This window comes from Eretmochelys imbricata, chromosome 11, assembly GCF_965152235.1.
Source record: "Eretmochelys imbricata isolate rEreImb1 chromosome 11, rEreImb1.hap1, whole genome shotgun sequence".
Lineage (NCBI taxonomy): Eukaryota > Metazoa > Chordata > Testudines > Cheloniidae > Eretmochelys > Eretmochelys imbricata.
Window position 1 is genome coordinate 38,637,464 of NC_135582.1, and position 18,983 is coordinate 38,656,446.

At 43.7% G+C, this 18,983-nt stretch overlaps 1 protein-coding gene across 2 annotated transcripts; it reads left to right on the plus strand.

Annotated features, from left to right (window-relative positions):
* The first annotated feature begins 1,334 nt into the window (after positions 1–1,334).
* Positions 1,335–14,373, plus strand: DHRS9 (dehydrogenase/reductase 9). 2 transcript variants are annotated; one of them, XM_077829911.1, is made up of 5 exons: positions 1,335–1,407; positions 7,225–7,573; positions 11,661–11,919; positions 12,802–12,965; positions 14,070–14,373. In XM_077829911.1, exons 2-5 carry the CDS (start codon positions 7,255–7,257, stop codon positions 14,294–14,296), a joined length of 969 nt encoding a protein of 322 aa, XP_077686037.1. In that variant the 5' UTR covers positions 1,335–1,407; positions 7,225–7,254; the 3' UTR covers positions 14,297–14,373. The 2 variants fall into 2 exon arrangements, with proteins under 2 accessions (XP_077686037.1, XP_077686036.1); XM_077829910.1 differs by lacking the exon at positions 1,335–1,407 and having other exon boundaries at positions 7,158–7,573.
* The last annotated feature ends 4,610 nt before the right edge of the window (positions 14,374–18,983 follow it).

Genomic DNA, 18,983 nt, shown 5'->3' on the forward strand with positions numbered 1-18,983 from the left:
AAACTAATCTTACCTCACTTACATCCATTCAGAATGCTGCTGCAAAGGTCATTCTCCTAGCCTGTCACTTTGACCATGTCACCCCTCTCTGAGTCCCTCCACTGGAGCCCCTTTCTCTATGACATTAAACATAAGCTGCTTGCATTAATTTTCAAGCTCCTTTATGGTCTATCCCCACCCTACTTGTCATCCCTCATTCACTATCAAGATGTTGACTGTCCCCTCCAATCAGCCCATGGTGTCAGCCTCCATCACCCACCGGTTAAATTCCCTAAAAGCCCCTTTGTGCTTTCTGCCATGCTGGCCCTTGTGCTTGGGAGGATCACCCCATAAACATCTGCAAAATTACCACATTCTCCTCCTTCAAAACCCTCCTTTGCTGTGATACCTACGTAACACCTGACTGCTGGTGTGCTGAGACCTCTGCCTATCGTGCTGACCAATACTGTCTCATTGTTTCCTTGTATTCCCCCATCAAGCTGTCTATACCCATCTCTTGTTTCTTATCTTATGCTTAGATTGTGTGCCTCTTGGGGCAGGGACCATTTTTGTTCTGTGTTTGTACAGCACCTAGCACAATGAGGTCCTGGTCCATGACTGAGGGATCCAGGTGCTATGTTAACACAAATAATATTAAATGAACAATCCAAGCAAATTCACTTTTAAATGCAAGGAAATGGTCACGGTGAATTCTTTTCATTATCTGCCCCACTCTAGAATCCAGGAGTCAGGGGAAAGACACTTTTGCCCCATCCTCTCCTCAAACCAAGTGGTCTTGCAACCAGGTGCACAGGGCTGCAGCACCACTGAAGTTTGGCCATGAAGGCTTCTTCACCATGACAGAGAGGTAGCTGGGCCAAACCCGAATGGCAATGCCACTCCACACACCAGGTCACAATGTTCAGAGCAGGGAGCAGGACCCAGCCTCATGGGACACTGTTGCTGCAGGGTGCACTGACTCTCTAACCCTTCCTCCCCCCTGTGGTAATTTTTTGGAAGGATGGGAGGGGCTCATTTTCAGATTTTGCTGCACATCCCCAAAAAGCTCTGTGTGGCCCTGCTAGAATCAAATCAAAGAACCTCTGAAACCAACGTAGCTGCGTACACTAACAGTGAAGTTTTGGCTCATTTCGGAGTGCACAGGTGACATATATAATACCCAGCAATGGATCATATAACAAACATGAATAAGGAACAAACATTAATCAAGCTCATCCAACCTTCTAATGATCAAGACAGAGCTGCTGTTTATGACAACTGACTTGTGAAACCAATGTAAATAGTCTTTTCCTGGTTCAGCACTACTTCCTTAAGTAAGCACACACAGAGAACATATCTTCCCTAAACAGAGACAGAGAAACAAGGCAGTGACTACCTCCAAGAGACCATATCTCCCCTAAATCAGTTGTGAGTAAAATTTTTCATGTAAGCATTTTATTTATTCGGCTCAAACTTGTCTTTACATGGTAACCTTAGACATAGAGGGGAAGAAAAGGAAACGCTTTTCTGAATCTGATTGATTCATTTAGAGTTACTGACAAATGTTTCCAGTTCAGTGACACTTTGCCTTTTACAATTGCCAGGGAAATACTTTCATCTAGTTTTGAAATTTTGAGGAACAGGGTACTTTTGTCTCTCCCTCTCAAATGAGCTCACTGAGAGGCAGGGACTTAATCTATTTGCTATGTGTGGCCGCGAGGGCCGGCGGGAAGATACCAGCGAAAGGAGGACGCTCAGGCCCAAGAATAGTAAACTATCCTTTATTGAAGGAAGGAAGAACTTGCGCCCCAATCTGCACGGGGAGCCCCTAGGACACATGGAGCGGCTGCCAGGGACTCTGGCCGTTCAGGACAGCTGACCAGACAGGACTCCGCCGGGGGGCGTCCTCTGCGGCGCTATATTCTCTGCTCTTATCTCGGGGTTACCTGGGGTCAACAGCTGGTTACATTCTTACATGTATTATTTATGCTTATTACATAAACTGACTCGTTTACAGGCAAAAATGCTGAGCTATGCTACAATAGCTTTTGGCAGGGTCTGTCAAAGTTCATTGAAACTGCATGCATCCTCTGCTTACATCCAGTCACGTACTCAGTCCACCACTTAGCTCCTCACCAATCTTCCACAACCTTGCCCCTACACTATGCTTCTGAAAAAAGTTGTTCTCAGTTTGAATTAGAAGTATTAACACACGATTGCCACAAATGCAAGATTCTTGAAGTGTGGCTGTGCACAGAAAGTGCTTCAAAGCTCCTGCTGGTTCAGGTATAGTGCCATGAAAATGTGCGTCTTCACTTTTTTCTTGGTGTTCACAGGAAACTTGCTAGAGATATTTAGTATTCACTTTGTCCAACACAGGTTTTACCCTCTACTTTTTTTGAGGTTTTACTGTTCAAAAGCAGAAGTGGCATGTCTCTCCTGTGAGATGCCACTACATAGTTACAATATTTTTCCTTCATCGGTGCATGATTTTGGAGAAGGAAATGAAATACCCCAAGCAGAACTGAAGAAAGTAAATTGACCATTAAGAAAAAGTATGTAATTTGTAACTTTGCCAGCTAGAAGAGAGGAGTTGCCTCTCTGAAAGGTGTTCTTTGCTGATATGAATCAATTTTCATTTCATTTAATGAAATGAAATTTCTTACTTGTGTGGGGAATAAGTTGAACTGCTAGGTACAGTAGCTATAATACAATGGCTAAATCTGTGTGCTCCTGTCTCCTTCTTGTGGCTGGCTGCCTGCATATAATGTATGTGTCTACTATCACCATCAGCCAGTGGAGTTACTCCTTCAGATCAAGGGGGGGAGGTCTGTGGTTTTGGTCCATAAACATCATAACCTCTATCACAACTGATGACCTTGGTAGGCAGCTCATTACATAAAGCCAGCTTACTTTCTTGTGGTCTCACTCATACAACTTCACTATACAGAGAAACGTAATTGTACTGACTACAGCTGTTTGAAAATTTGGAATTTTCCTTTCACAGGACATTTTTATAATTCAAAATTACTTTCCATTCCAAACTGGAGCCAAAAGTCAAAATGTCAGAATTTTTCACAAAAAATGAAGAATTCTGAAAAGTTTCAAATTGGAAATGTCAAAACAGAAAAATTAGGACATTTTCAATCAAAATGAAATGATTTGACGTAAAATTATTCTTTCAACTCAATGCTTCAAAATAAAAAAATTTCATTCCAAAATGTTGATTTCAAAGAAAGCAAAATGATTAGACTGAATTTCAGTCTAAAGGGTTGTTTACACTGTACACTCCTCATGTCAGGGAGTAGAGTACAGAAGCTGCAAACTCCTCCCAGCACAGGCATAAATGGCAGTGTAGATGATGAGACACTGCTTAGGTGAGAAGAGACACACTAGAACCTTAGGGCATGTCTACACTGCAATTAAACACCTGCAGCTGGTCTGTGGGACCTCACCAGGTCCCAAAGCCCAGCTCCAGCCTGAACCTTAACATCTATACCTCAATTAAACAGCCCCGCAGCCTGATCCCCCCAGAGCAGTGGTTCTTAACCTGGGGTGCACATGCTCCTGGGGGGTGCAAGATGCCTTTCTGGGGGGTGTGAGACATGCCAGATTTTTTTAGATGGTAAATCATCGAAAACACAAATTAAGCCCAGACACGTAAGTACAACAAACAGTTGTTTTGGAAAATGAAGGAATGACCATCGCAACTAAAGTGACAAAGCATTTGCAACAGTTGAGTGACTCTTTCCAAGGATATTTTTCCACTGTAGATCTTGATGTAGAAAAGAAATGGATACTGGATCCATTTCTTTTTAACCTGGATTCCATCAACGATAGTGATTTGATGAAAGATCTCATTGAATTACGAGCCAATGGCCGAATCCAAATGGAGTTTGCGAAATGAAGCTTGGGAATTTCTGGTGTCCTCAACTAGCACCGTTTCCACAACTGATGAAGACAGCACTGGAGATCCTTGTGCCATTTGTGACTACATACTTGTGTGAGAGGGTTTTCATCACTCTTACACATCAAAACAAAGGCCAGAAACCGCCTAAATGAGAGTGAAGACATGCGTGTGGCTATTTCAAAAAAAGTTCCTCATTTCTCGAACATCATTGAACAAAAGCAACAACAGAAGAGTTGGTAAACTTAAAGTGTGTAATTTTTCATGTATTCTTAATTTTACTGTGAAATTAAAATAAATACCATACATACTCTATCACAAGCCAGTTTGTTTATAAGCTGAGCCCCCCCAAGATGGATAAGGAAAAATGGAAAATTTTTATGACCCAGTCATAAGCTGACCCTATAATTCAGCAGTCAGCAAACTTTGGCTCCCGGGCCATCAGGATAAGCCGCTGGCGGGCCGAGATGGTTTGTTTACCTCTAGCGTCCACAGGCACAAAGTGTCCCGGCATGCCAGAACTGGTGGGGAAATTTTGGAGGAAGGAAAAGCTGGGATCAGGGGAGTAACCCCTGTGACCAACCCCAACATGACCCCACCCCTAGCCCGAGACCCCCACACTTTCCGCATCCCATCCCTTCCCACCTTAGCTGGGGCGGGCCAGGGGAGGATGTCTCTGGCCTAGCCAGAGCTGCTCTGGCAGGCTGGGCAGCGTGGTCACAGCCTGCTCCGGCAGGCCAGACCTGGCAGCGTGGCTGCAGCATGTTCCAGTGGGCCGAGCGGCATGGCCGCAGCATGCTCTGGCAGGCGGGGTCGGGTGGCGCAGCCGCAGTCCGCTCTGGTGGGCGGGGCCGCGTGGCGTGGCTGCAGCGTGCTCCAGCGGGCGGGGCCAGAGCATGCTCTGGTGGGTGGGGTCGGGCGGCACAGCCGCAGCCTGCCAGCCCCGGAGCTGCAGCTGCTTCAGAGGCTGTGGGGAGAGCAGTGTGGCCAGAAGCGGAGAGCCTCTGGCCCCGCCTCTTCTCTTCTGGCTGTGCTGCCTCTCCTTGCCCCCTCTGTTGGGGGGTGGGGCTGTGTCCCACCTCTCCCGCTCTCTATACCCGTTCATAAGCCGACCCCCTTTTTTACTAAAAAAAATTCAGCTTACAAACAAGTATATATGGCGTAGAATTCTATCTCTTTCAGTCTATAGTTATGACATATCTAGGTTTAAAGAACTGACCTACTTCAACCATTTTTGATAAGGGGTGCGAGAACATATTTTGAGAACCAAAGGGGTGCAGGCTGCAGTAAAGCTTAAGAACCACTGCCCTTGAGAGTCAGCTGACACAGGCCCGCCAGGGGGTGTTTAATTGTGGTGTAGACACACCCTTAGATTGTGTATCCTCTGGCTCTCTACACACCCAAGCAGTGCCTCACCCATCTGCACTATGATAAACCGAATTATTTTTCCAAAGAAGCTGATTAAAGGTCACAGAGAAAAGCAACATTCTTTTGTGTATACATAAGTTTACATACTAGAACTCCTTGTTCTAATGTACAAAGGCAATATACTTAACCACACTGGGATCAAGCATTTGTTTATCTAGTTCAGTGACCTCTCCCCACAACTGAAGTCACAGGGGACAGCAAAGTTAAGCAACACAAATTAGTATATATATGTATCCTGTTCTGCAACACTTATGTGCAACACCTTGCAATGCAAGAGGCTGCACCCACTTCCATCAAAGATATTTACAAGAAGACGAGCATAACATGTAACACAGGCCACTCTAGCTATAGGCAAATGAGGAAACAGCCTAGGGCAGCAGATTTCTGGGCAGCTCTCTAGGGTGGCAGATTTGGTCCAGCCGACCCTCCATCATAACAGAGAATCAGCTGGGCCAAATCTGAGTGGCATTGCAACCCAGGGTGCCCCGTCACAACACCACTCACTTACATTTGCCCTGGCTACTCTTCTGTCATGATGGAGACGCAACCAGGCCAAATCTACTGCCCTAGGAGGGGGCAAGCACACTGAAGTTTTACCTAGGGCAGCAGATTGTCTTGAGCAGCCTCTGACAAGCAGCCACATTAGCTAGGAAATCAGGCAAAAGATATATGGGTCCTTGTGTTTTAGGGCATAAAGTGATTACAAGTGGGGATAAGAAAGGAACACCCCTCCCTCCCACAATACAGAACAACAGGTTAAATGCATGTGCTTTGCTTTTGCACTGTTTAGTTGTTTTTTTGTCTTCTTCCAGATGGAGAATTTGGCCAGAGTGAATGTAGCAGCAATGACTGCCTGCAGCAGTGAGACTGCAGTGTCTTTATGTGGTGTATAAAAATACTAAGTTACCTTCTCTCTGTTTAGCAGGTCTCCCAGATTATTTCATTGTGTCTTGTTTTCTGTGTCATGGCCCTAGATGAGGAGGCACAACCAATTGTTTTTCACTCAAGTTATGACTGTAATGAATGCTGGTATGTCCATTGTTAATTATTTATTTGCTCATTATTCTTATTATTGCAGTCGATCCCAAAATGTGGTAGACTCTTACCAAACACAAAGGGCAACACAGGGTTGAATGGTCAGATTCACTTCTAAAGGAGCAGGGATGCAAATTGCACCCTCCTGAACTCATGGGACGAATGTACTAGAGGGGAAATTTACTCCCTGAGGGGGACAAGTGCCACCATCCTCCTCTGGGACTCTGTCTGGGAAAGACAGTCTTAGATTCCAGCTGGGAGGAGCTCTGCTAGTGGACTGTCCCCCGGAAATGCATAATCCCAGTAATCAGCATATTTGTGATTATAATCTATTTTTACCTGTATTACCATGGCACCTAGGAGCTGTAGTCCTGGATCAGGACCCCATTGTGCGATGTGCTGTGCTGGTCTGCTCCCTTCCACGATGGCCCTACCCACATTTTTGGGGTGCTGCAAAGAGGAAGGTTGGGGGTGGCTTGTGCAGCTGGACCCCTGCTCCTCATAGACCTTGCACTGCCAGTTGCTTTATTGTGCTAGTACAAATCAAGGAGTGAGTGCAGCCCAGTCTTGTCAGTCTCCCTCTATACAGCTTTCATTTTTGCTGCCCTGCTCTAAACTCTTTACATCTCAACTATGTCTCCTTTGTAGCTGAGGCTCTGAAAAGGGGATGCAGTGTTCAAGGGTCCTTTTATTCTGTAAAATCCCATCATAAAATTTTTGCCATGTTAGCTTTTGTCCTCATTTTAATCAAGCAATAATCCTATAGGTGCAGAACGCTGAGGAAGTCGCTTCAAGGAGCTGTGTCCTCTCCTGTTTAAATGAACTCAGAACAAAAGTGCGGGAAAGCCTCCCTTCATTGGTTCTTTCTGTTTCAGGAGAAAAGGGACCAGAAGTCTTTAGTGAAAATGTTTTTCCACATCCTCATCTTTCTGGCCGTCTTCTATTTGTGGTGGAGATGGAAGGCACAAGATGGGCAGAAGATTAGAGATCTCACAGACAAATATATATTCATCACTGGATGTGACTCGGGATTTGGAAATCTGGCAGCAAGGACTTTTGATAAGAAAGGATTTCGAGTTCTTGCCAGTTGTCTGACTGAAGCGGGAGCAGTGGAGCTAAAAGCAGCAACCTCAGAGCAGCTCCAAACAGTGTTGCTGGATGTGACAGATCCAGACAATGTTAGGAAGGTGGCTGAGTGGATTAAAGCTGAAGTGGGGTCAGCAGGTGAGTGACAGAAGATCTGGATTATTTCCTATGTAGCCCCTCCCTGAGGTGTGGCTCATACCTCCTCCTTTATGCTTGCTTCTTGGAACTGGCTTCTCCCCTCTCCTGAGCTCTTTTTAGTGATGCTGGTGTCTCCACCCAAGATGACTCCTTGCTGTGCCTGTGACACAAGGTTGCTGTCCCTGGAGAACATTAATACTACCATTGCTAGCAAGAAGTATAAAACCCAGCACATGCAAAACAATTAAATACATCAATATAAACCCCAGTAAAGAAATGACACATCCAAAAATAACAATATAACAGCAGTGACCTTTACTGGGAGCAGGACTATAGGTTCTGGGGAAGGAAAAGGTTAGGGTTAACTAATAAGTACTAAAACATGAATAAATCAACCAATTCCCCACCTCTCAACATGCACAACACCTTCCAGCCCACAGCTGGCACATCGCAGGTAGGTGATATGGTGGGGGTGAGTTTGGAGATGAGTGTTGTAGCACTGTTGGCCAACTAAAACAAAATGGTCCTCTTACAGTGTCTTTACCCTTAGGTGGGCAAAGCCTTGTCATGGCTCTCTGGTTGGGAGTCCAATGGAGGTCTTGGTGGGTTGGATCTCTATCACTGTGGACACTGGTCTCTACAGAGCTGGAACTGCCTCACCCATGCACTAGATTCCACAGCAATTCAAAGATTCTCCTTTGTAGGGAGGGGAAGTTAATCAAAGATCCCCTGAGTTGATCTGCTTCTCGCTCCGCTCCCAAACTCAAAACTGAAACAAAAACTGGTCCCTTTGTCTCTGAGTCGGGACAAAGCCCCATCGAGGGGCTGAGCAGCCCTGGCTCATCACTGGCCCAGTAAACTGCTTGTCCATATCACCTCATCCACAAACCACCCTATTGACCTCAGCAAGGGTTTCTAAACCATTCTATCTCCACCCCTGACTCCAAGCATGCTTGGAAATGGTGTCAGAGGGCTCTGGTAGCCGTTATTATTATAGTCCAGAGGGTAGGAACCCCGGGAAGCTCAGTCGAGAGCTCTAGGAGCTGAGCAAACTCCAAGGAGAGGTTACATTTACGTGAATTGCAACTGTTTAAGAGGCATGGATAAAAACTGCAAAATAGATCCCTCGGGATATTTGTTTGAAATTTGTATTTGGCTGTGTTGTCTCTTTTTTATATCGCTTTCCACAAATATTCTAATGGATGACTTCACTGGAAGGAATTTTTATGGATTCAGTTAATTTTAGGTGAATATTGGAGAACATTGTTGGAAAGTAGACAAATATTCACAATGGAAACTGAATTTTATTGACTTTGATGGGACTGTTTATGTGTTTCAAGCTGAGCACATCCTTAAGTGCATTGCTGGATCAGTGCCAGAGTGATCAGCACTTTGCAGAACAAAGTCCCCTGTTAGAGAGCAAAGCAGCTGAGAAAAAAGATGACTACAGGGCATAGGCACCAACTTCCCTGCTTTCCACTGGGTGCTCGACCGCCCCCCCACTCTGCCCCTGGCCCCGCCCCCCACTCCACCCCTTCAATGTGGCCCCGCCCCTGCCCAACTCCCATTCCAACCCCTTCCCCAAACTCCTCACCCCAACTCTGCCACCTCCCCGCCCCTATTCCAACCCCTTCCCCCAAATGCCCACCCCGGCCCTGCCTCTTCCCTGACTCCTCCCCCTCCCTCCCAGCACACCGCCAAACAGCTGTTTGGCAGCAGCTGGGGGGAAGTGCTGGGAGGTAGGCAGAGGAGCAGGGACGTGGCGTGCTCAGCTAGGGGGAGGAGGAGGAGGAGGTGGGGGGGGTGAGGGGAGCTTGGCAGCCAGTGGGTGCAGAGCACCCACTAATTTTTCCCCATTGGTGCTCCAGCCCCGGAGCACCCACGGAGTCAGCATCTATGCTAAAGGGGGGATATGAGTAAGGTCTATAAAATCATGAATGGTGCAGAGAAAGTGAATAGGGAAGTGTTGTTCACCCATTCACATTACACAAGAACCAGGAGTCCCCAATGAAATTAATAGGCAGCAGGTTTAAAACGAACAAAAGGAAGTACTTCTTCACACAGCACACAGTCAACCAGTAGAACTCTTTGCCAGGGGATGTTGTGAAGGCCAAAAGTATAACTGGGTTCAAAAACAGATAGTTTAATGGAGAATAGTTCCATCAACATGGCTATTCAAAATGGTCAGGGATGCAACCCCCAAGTTCTGGGTATCCCTAAGCCTCTGACTGCCAGAAGGTGGGCATGAATGACAGGGAATGGATCACTCGATAATTGCCCTGTTCATTTCCTCTGAAGCATTTGACACTGGCAACTGTCAGAAGACAGGATTCAGAACTAGCTATAGCATTGGTCTGAACCAGGGTGGCCATTCTTTTGCTCTTTATGTATACCGTGAGACCTATGTACAGAGTTAAAAGATTTTTAATATTGAATACTCTCAACAAACTGCTCATGAACAATAGACAGACCCATTATTATGTATAGAACTTTATTTAGTGGATCATTTTGAATATTAAATGCATTTTTTGAAAATTGGGCTCTGAGTGCAGATCATTTTCAAATAGGAAAAGAGACAAAATTCATTGAACAAATTATTCATTTACATATTAATCACCTCGATCAGTTATTTATCCAGCCATAAAATATTTCATATGCAATCCCATATTAAATATCCAGAGGCTACCTTCATAGGACCCAATTCTGATACTGTTACTCGTGTTAATTAATTGATTGCTTTGATTTCAATGGGGCTACTGGTGGAGTAAAAGCACTGCTCAGAGGTAAGATGAAACAGAATCTGGCCCGTTGAACCATGCAGCTTGGAACTTGCAACATGCAACTTCCAGTCTAACCTCCCTCGCTCCCTTTTTAATTGCTTATAACTTGCTCAAACAAGTTGTTTTGCGGTTGAAATTTTCAACATTTGGTCTAAACCTAAAGGTGATTTTTGCTGTAATGTTGGAGGACTATCCGTTCAATTCTTTTTTGAGTTTTGTGATTATAAGAAAAATTCACTTTCCAATGTCAACACAAATGATGGAAGAACAAAACTTCAGATTTATCTTGTTTGAAAGGCTTCACTGAAATGTAAAAAATAATCCAAGTTTGAAAATATCAGTTCAGGATTTTTAAAGTTATGAATCTTTAAAGCTGGCAGTTTTACACATGTGTAATAGAAGAATTTTTTTGACACATTTCCAAAGATAAGAGGGCAGAGAAACCTGAGCTCAGCTCTTGGAAACTCAGTCTAAGGGCAGCTGAGTTAAGAAAGCACTTAGCTTCCGAAGGCAAATAACTACAAATCTGTTATGCCAATGTTAATACCAACACCTTTGTTAGGTGGTGCTTCACCATACTACATTGCTGTGACTAAAGAGAAGCCAGGATATGGGAGCTCCTTTGGGGAATAAATATTTTCTGGATGGAGCACCCATACAAAAAAAGATGCCTAATACAGTCCTGCAATTCAACTTTAACTGCTCTCTTAATACAGAAAGAGAGAGAGAGTCTACAGAATGACTCTGAGATTATTGTAACTAGGAGATGCAAGCCTTCCACTGCAATCATATATTGAGTGGAGGGAGACATGATATTGATGTTTCCCATTTATTGTGCTCTTAGCTGTTTTCAAAAAGATTGACTTCAATTTTGGTTGCAAGTCTAGGTCTCTTATAGTATCCAGACCATCTTACCGCACCCTGATATTCTGGATATTTTACTTTTAGCTGTGTCAAAAATATTATAGCTCTTTGTTTCTAACTCCACACTGTCCCACTGACTTCCAAAGCCCCCAGACTTCCCTCCCACCCACACACCTTCAAAGGTCATCAAAGGAAAATGTTAATACAGGTTGTGAAGTGGTTTGGAAAGAGTGGTGGTGAAATGCAAGCCTCAGGTAAAATGGTGAAGGCTGCAGGAGATATAGAGGTATCTTGTGTATGAGTCCCTGCCCATCTTGTAATCCGTCTGGCTCTCAGACAGTTCTTGATGAGTTCTCAGTCAGTTTGGCTCCTCTTTATATTACATAGAGGTGAATATTTGCTTCCTAAATCACTACTTTAATTTTTTGTTTGTTTCTGTGCAGGTCTGTGGGGGCTGGTCAACAATGCAGGGATTATGGGACCATCAGCGCCGACAGACTGGTTGAATATTGAGCACTTCAGAGCACCAATTGAAACTAATTTAATTGGCCTCATAAATGTTACATTACATTTGCTTCCCTTGGTAAAAAAGGCCAGAGGGAGACTAGTAAACATATCCAGCACTGGAGGTCGCCTGGCAGTCTGGGGGGGTGGCTATGTTCCTTCCAAGTTTGGGGTGGAAGGATTTAATGACAGTTTAAGGTACAGTAATGTTAATTTTGAGGAAATAATACATTTTTGATAATGCTGAGAGACTTGATAGTGAGTTAGTACCCAGCAGAGGGGTAACTAATGCTAGTTGCGGAATCTAAGAATTAAGAGGCCTTATTGGGTCTGATTCTCATTTACACAAGAGTCTAGATGATTGCAGTATGCACTGCAATTGGCATAATTTAAAATGCAAGGTCACTTATAAAGTCCCAGAAGCGCTATCCTGAGGAAATACCTGCCAGATAGTCGTGTGTTATAGTTAAAGTTATCCTAACAAAGTTGGGCTGTAACTATTGCTTTTTCCTCAAGCCTCTTCAACTGAGCACATGGGCTTTTCTCAGTTTTTTTAACCCTGATTTTTTTGCAGGTAGGAGTTTTTTTCCTGGGGGAGGGTGTTTTTTGTGATTGTTTTTTAAACAGCGCACAGCAAGATATTCCAGAATGCTTGGACTAAGAGCAGAACTTCATGTAATAGACAGGCAGTCTTATGGATGGGTGAACCAACTCAGATGATAAAAGCAATGACCCATATTTTAGTTTAAAACTACAACAAAAGGCAACTTTTGAAGTTTAAAGTGTGTGTGTGTATATGTGTGTGTGTGTGTATATATATATATATATAGTCTTGTATGTACAGCCCCCTTTGTGTATCATTGCAAAGGACATCAAATAAATAAAAACAGTGGCTGCTTCCCTGAGCTGTCTACACACTGGCTCACCACTAGATAACACTTACAGTTTGATCTTGGCCTTACCAATATGCACAATGAGCTACAGAGATAGGAAGAGAAAATTAGTGCAGATATAAATACATCAGCTATTAACAATGCTGTCTAAAATAGCAATGACATCATTAACTTGCTGTTTCTGCAGACGGGACATGAAAGCTTTTGGAGTTAAGGTTTCTTGCATTGAACCTGGGCTGTTCAAAACTGGACTATCCAATCGAAAAAAGGTCATCGAAGAAAGGGAGGCCATTTGGAATCAACTTCCTCCTGCCATTAGAAAACAATATGGAGAGGGGTATGTACAGAAAGGTGAGACATTACTTGATTAGTTTGTATTGAAGGGACCATGGCATTTGCAGCTTCAGGATCCTTGGAAAATGGCCCAGACTTTTCTGATTTACAGTGAACCTCTTTCTTCTGAAATTGGATGTAAAAATGGAAGCTTAAAATGCTAGACGTCGTAAAATGACTATGCACAAAATCATTATTTTGTTCCTTCTGCCCCTTCCGATTTCATCTGAGTTTTGAATGGTCAGCTTGGCATGTGACCCTCAAACAAACAAATATGCATATGCACATACCTTTGACCCAAAGATGCAAGCAGAAACCAATGAGAGGGTAGGAGAGAGATGTGTGTGTCTTCCCCACTACTACCAGTTTTCGGCAATTCAAGGACAAACCTTCTTTGCTCCTATTAGATACTATGGTGATGGAACCCATGGAAAAAACCTAAGGCCACATTCTGGCAATAGGCTCTGCATAGACAGATCCCTGCACCTGCAGAAAGTTCACTGCAGGATCAGCTCCTCTGACAGAGATTATTGCTGAATCCAGCTTGAAATGGGATCTGCTTATCCGATAACCCTTAGAAATTCCCTATACCCTCCTCCCCTAGTGTCTTTCTCCACAGCTGCCTTTTGTATCTTCTCCCATCCCAATGAGCCAGATTCACTGCTGGCATCAGCAGGTAGACTCCACTGAAGTCAATGAAGTTGCACCCATTTACACCAGCACTGAACCTGGCACCAGAAATGTCTATGTCCCCTTCAGTTCTACTTCTGTCTTTTCCTTCTTCTGAGCAAATGACTGACTGACTTTCCACAGACGTCATGAGCCAGGCTTTGCCACCCTTGTTCAGTTTAAGTAGTACCCCACTCCACAAGTGAAATCAATAGGAATATTCAGGGAGCAAATTACTACTTAGCTTGAGTAAAAATGACCAGACTTGGCCCTTAATATGGACCGCTTTTTCTCCTTGTCTTGGGGAGAACAGCAACTGCCATTTGGCTCTGCCATGCCAGAACTGAAAATCAAAGTAACCATCACAAATGCACGCTGAGGAAATGGGATAGAATTAGCTGTCCTTTCCTTTAGGTCCTGCCACTGAAGTGAAGTCCTCCTTGATTTTTGCAGATGCAGCAAGGAAAGAAAAACTGGTTCAGAGGCTTCAGAACACAAACCTCTCACTGGTTGTGCAATGTATGGAGCATGCGCTAACGAGCATTAATCCTCGCTCACGTTACTCTGCGGGCTGGGATGCGAAGCTTCTTTGGATCCCCCTTTCCAGCATGCCTGCAGCACTACAGGACTTTGTACTCCTGAGAAACAAAGCAAAGCTTGCTGACCCAACTGCGGGGTGAATTCTCCTCCTTTATTTACACTTTCCCATTGAACGGGGGGGCCCTGCTCTCTGAGTCGATGAGAACCGGCCCGTTCTTTTAGCCCTCTGCCTGCTGATCCAAACTGAGCCCGACACCTATTTTTTTTATATTTCGAAAGGCTTTCAGAGTGCCTGTTTTTCAAATCTGTGATACATATTGTAGCCAGATTTTTAATCTTATGTATAAGCCAGGCCACATTTATCAAAGAATCAATAAAAAAGGAAATGTTGCAAAGAAGTGACCAATCCTTCATGTGTCATCCAGCTTTAAGCACATAAAGTGTTATAAAGTGGGCCAAAAATCACCAGCTACAAAACTTATAATATTTCGTGTTTGGATTTTTCTTTATTCTGAAAAAAATGAATTAGAGAGGTCAAAATGACCAGTGATTTCGGGGGCTTACCTTGTGAAACCTAAAAGATGCCAGGTTTGCAGTCCGTGCTGAGCACCCACACTCAGATTGGGCACTTAGCAACTTTTGAAAAATGTAGGCCTCAGTCTTTAGATTAAATTATTTCCAGGCAAAGAGACAATAACCCTGGTTTTGCTAAGTGCTGAGTGACTCCTGCAAGGGGGCTTTAACTTGTGTTAAAGTACAAGGGAAATGAGGGCACACAGTACATGACAGGAGGAGCTCAGTATTTTTCAGGATTGGGCTCCTTTCGGATTAGGCATGACCAGAGTGCTCCAGAACGGCACAAAATTCACCTCAAATCATAACTGTTTAGTGGTTTGCCCAGGAAGTGGTTTTCCACTGGGCAGAAAACTGGCCAATGGCAAAGCCAAATGCTTTCTTCGGTCTGATGAGTTTGTTGTGACATGACTTGACTAAACATTAAGCCAGCCCGTGCCTGTCTAAACATTGCAGTTTTCAATTTAACTTCTCTGGGGCTTGCAAGGTATCACTCTGCTTTCTGACTGCAGCTTGTATTTAGTCAGAGTGTTGAGTTAATTTATATTTTGCATGAACAGAATTGTGTAGGGGTTATTTCCTATTAGAACAAATTTGAGGTGTGCTGTACATATGCCTGTGGCTTAGCTATTCTTACTGCAGTGAGTATTAGTGGGCCTGCTATTGCAGATTTCTTTTAAAAATGTTTGTACTCATGAAGGCAAAGGGACAGAGTGGTGGGAAAGCAAACTCTTTTTCTTTAAATCATAGGCCAGATAGCTGCAGTGTGAGCATCCACATGTTGCCACTCCACTAACCTTAGCCTGGGCCTGGAAGAGCTGCTGGTTTTTTAAGCTAGAGGTCAGTCGGTTCTTATGTTAGCCAAGTCTTTGGCTTCTACAGAACTGAGATCACCAGACTGCGCTCATGTGCCGCTTGTCCTCAGAACTGAACTGGAAAGTATTTTATTCACTGAGGGCAGATCAACACTACCACTTAAGTTGATATAACTTATGTCACTCAGGGATGTGAAAAAGCCACCCCCCTTGAGCGACACAAGTTACCGTGACCTAAGCACAGTCCACACTGGCACTATTTTGGCAGGAGACACTCTCCCACCAACATAGCTTCTGCCTCTTGCAGAGGTGAAGTAATTATGCCAACGGAAGAGAGCTCTCCCATCAGCACAGAGCGTCTTCACCAGACACGCTACAGTAATGCAGCTGTGCAAGTGTAGCACGTCTAGACCTGAGCAAACCAGACCCAGGCTGTTGGAGTGATTAAGGAAGCAAAGAAAATGAGTTGTATCTAACCAATAGAAATAATCCTGAATACATCAATGCCGCTTATCATCCTACTCTGATCTTCATTATTTATATTGCCAACTACACCTGAGTTTGCATCAATTCCTTCAGAAGCTCATTCATACTGTCACCTGCTGTGATATCACAGATCTATGAAATCTGACAGTGAAAGTAAAGAATAAACAGAGTTTTGGGAGTGGGTAAGATGATCCTAAATGTGCCTTATGTGATGTAGCTATTTAAACAGCTGGCTCTTCCCCAAATATATTATACCAGATCGTATAAAGGGCCAGATTCTGCTGTCAGCAACACCATTGTAACCAAACTCCTCATTTACTCCACTGTCAATGAGAACAGTATTTGGCCAGTGACCTACCGGAAATGAGCGAGTCACACTTCCTTTCTCTGCTGAGGTAAAAGTAATTAATAAAAAAGCGGAAATTATTCTATTTTTATGGAAGTAAAACATGGTTTCAGTTTCTGATTAAGCAACTGTATTCCCTGAAATGTTAATGGAATTGCCTGTATATAATAGCAGAACTTTTCCCAGTGACATCATGACTTTTCCTATTACTCTTTTTCAAGCATTTGATCTCATGTAGCTTTATGCAAAACTGGTCTCCAACTCTATTCTAATCCAATTACCAGAATCATTTTTAACAGTCTGTTCTTTAGCTTGAGACAGAAAAACAACTGGAAAGAGTAATCTACGGCCCATATTCTGGACCAATATCTAGCAGCCACTTGTAATAGTAAACGATTCAGAGAATACTCCATTTAAAATTGCACTTTAATCAATGTTTTTTTGTCTCAAAAACCTCTTCTGCTACCTCCTTCCTTTCATACAATGTTTACTAAGTCTAATGAATTGATTTGTTTGGTTATTATGTAAAATTAGTCAGTGGCCCTTCCTCCTTGTAAAATTTATTTCTGGGATATGCATGAATAATTTGAATGCAGCTAAGTAGTTCTTTCTAGGGCTGACCTTCAGGCCACTATATTATGCAATACCTAAATTATTAAACATTAAATTATCTGTTTACCTAGTTGCATATTAGCTTAAATTGCTGGGGTATTTGAACCCCACTAAAGGCATTTTGCACACCAGAGCCTGTGTTAAGGATGTTACCATTCCCCATTGATTCTTAATTCTGCATAGTATTATTAAAATACTTACTGGTACTCAGCTAGTTAAACTGTACACATATAATGTTGCATCATGTTGTGGAAATAACTTTTAAAGCGGAGTCTTCCATTCTAACAGTTGGACTACTCCGTTAGAATATTTCATTGAAGAGAAAAAAACCCCATCATTCTTAGGGTTAACCTGTGGCTGACTCTGTGATAAAAAGATGTACAGAAAGGGCACTGTCCTTCCACCTACACCCCCCTTCCTTCAAACACACTTCCTCCAAAAAGGAAAATGGATGAAAGAGAGAATTCAGAAACATGGGACCAACAGAACACAAGCTAAAGTAAGCTGCTTATTGAGGGTCAGACTGTGACATCATTACTCCCACTGAGTAGTCACCGGCAGCTTGACTACACAGGAGGGTAATGCACCTTATGGGGGTGTGATTTCCAAAGCACGCTAATATATTGCGCTTTAATTGGTCCATGTAAACCCCAGTGATGTACACGAAAGGTTCCCAAGTGCACTTTAACATAATGCTGTTTCAAACGGCAGTACGTTGAAGCATGCTAGGGAATCTTTAGTGCACACCAGCAGGACCCATTACTCTTTAAGGAGTCCCACTGACGGCTCAAAGACTAAAGCACTGTTTGACATGAGTGAGAGTGTCACAGTCTAACCCTTTGTGTTTTCTTGCATCTTAGCCCCCCACACGTTCATCATTCCCTTTCTCCACTTTCACTCTACTTAGGACTCAGCCTTTTTCCCCTGAAAGTCAGACTCCTCCCATATAGGCCACTCACCAAAAATCTGAAACACTAGGTGTGCCATTCTTGTTTAAAATAAGCCTCCCTGTATACTTAAATGGAAAGTGCCTCTCCTAGCGGCTGTGATTTACAGCCGCAGAACATTTGCATCAGACACAAATAAATGTATTTCCTTTGTTGTGGACCTAATTAAGAAATGTGATTCTATACAGATGCCCTTTGAATATTTACAGTCCAGAAAGAGCTACACAGCACAGTATGGGTATGTCTACACTGCAATAAAATGCCCATGTCTGGCTGCGAGGCTATAAAATTGCAGGGTAGATGTCTGGGCTCAGGTTGGAGCCAGGGCTCTTGTACCTAAAGGCTCCAGCCTGACCCCAGACACCTACACTGAAATTTTATAGCCTGGCAGCCCAATCCGCATGAGCCCAAGTCAACTTTCATGGGCCAGACATGGGTGTTTTATTGCTATGTAGCTATACCTTATGTTCCTACAACTTCTCCCACCTCTCAGAAGAGAAAGTTTAGCAACGTTTGACCAGTCCTCAGTGAGTGGATACATTCTGCTTCCCTGATCATAAAACACTACAAACATGAACGGTCTGTTACTCACTCAGGGGCTGAAAATGGGAATGAGCAATATTAACCTTGATCAGTGACAAGGATACTGGCAACCTGCAGGGCAATTTGGTCTCCTCTCTGAGTTTTGGGGGGGGGGGGTCTGTGATTTAATCTTCTGCTGGTTTTGATCCTAGGAATTTGGGGACTCTCATTCTGTAATCAGATTTAATTGGTACTTCTTAGCCTCACGTTTTGACCGGCACCCAAGATGTGACTAATCTTTCACGAGTCATGTGGGGCTCTCTGCTAGGACATCTGCTGGTGCTACCTACCCCAACGGGAGCAGGAAGGTGTGGAGTGAAAGTGAGACCCAGGCCTCCTTCAACATTAACCTCCACACCCATGCTAAAAATGTACCATTCATTCCTCTTTTCCCTTCTCCCAACAGTACCTAATCCATGACAGACCTTTACCTCTCACAGAGTAACTACTTAGTGTAATTTCCTCA

Excerpts from the sequence above, each read along its gene's own strand:
- DHRS9 (XM_077829910.1), top strand. The coding sequence starts at position 7,168 with ATGAACTCAGAACAAAAGTGCGGGAAAGCCTCCCTTCATTGGTTCTTT. Across the intron at positions 11,920-12,801 it reads GGATTTAATGACAGTTTAAG|ACGGGACATGAAAGCTTTTG; the intron begins GTACAGTAATGT and ends CTGTTTCTGCAG. Across the intron at positions 12,966-14,069 it reads AGAGGGGTATGTACAGAAAG|ATGCAGCAAGGAAAGAAAAA; the intron begins GTGAGACATTAC and ends TGATTTTTGCAG.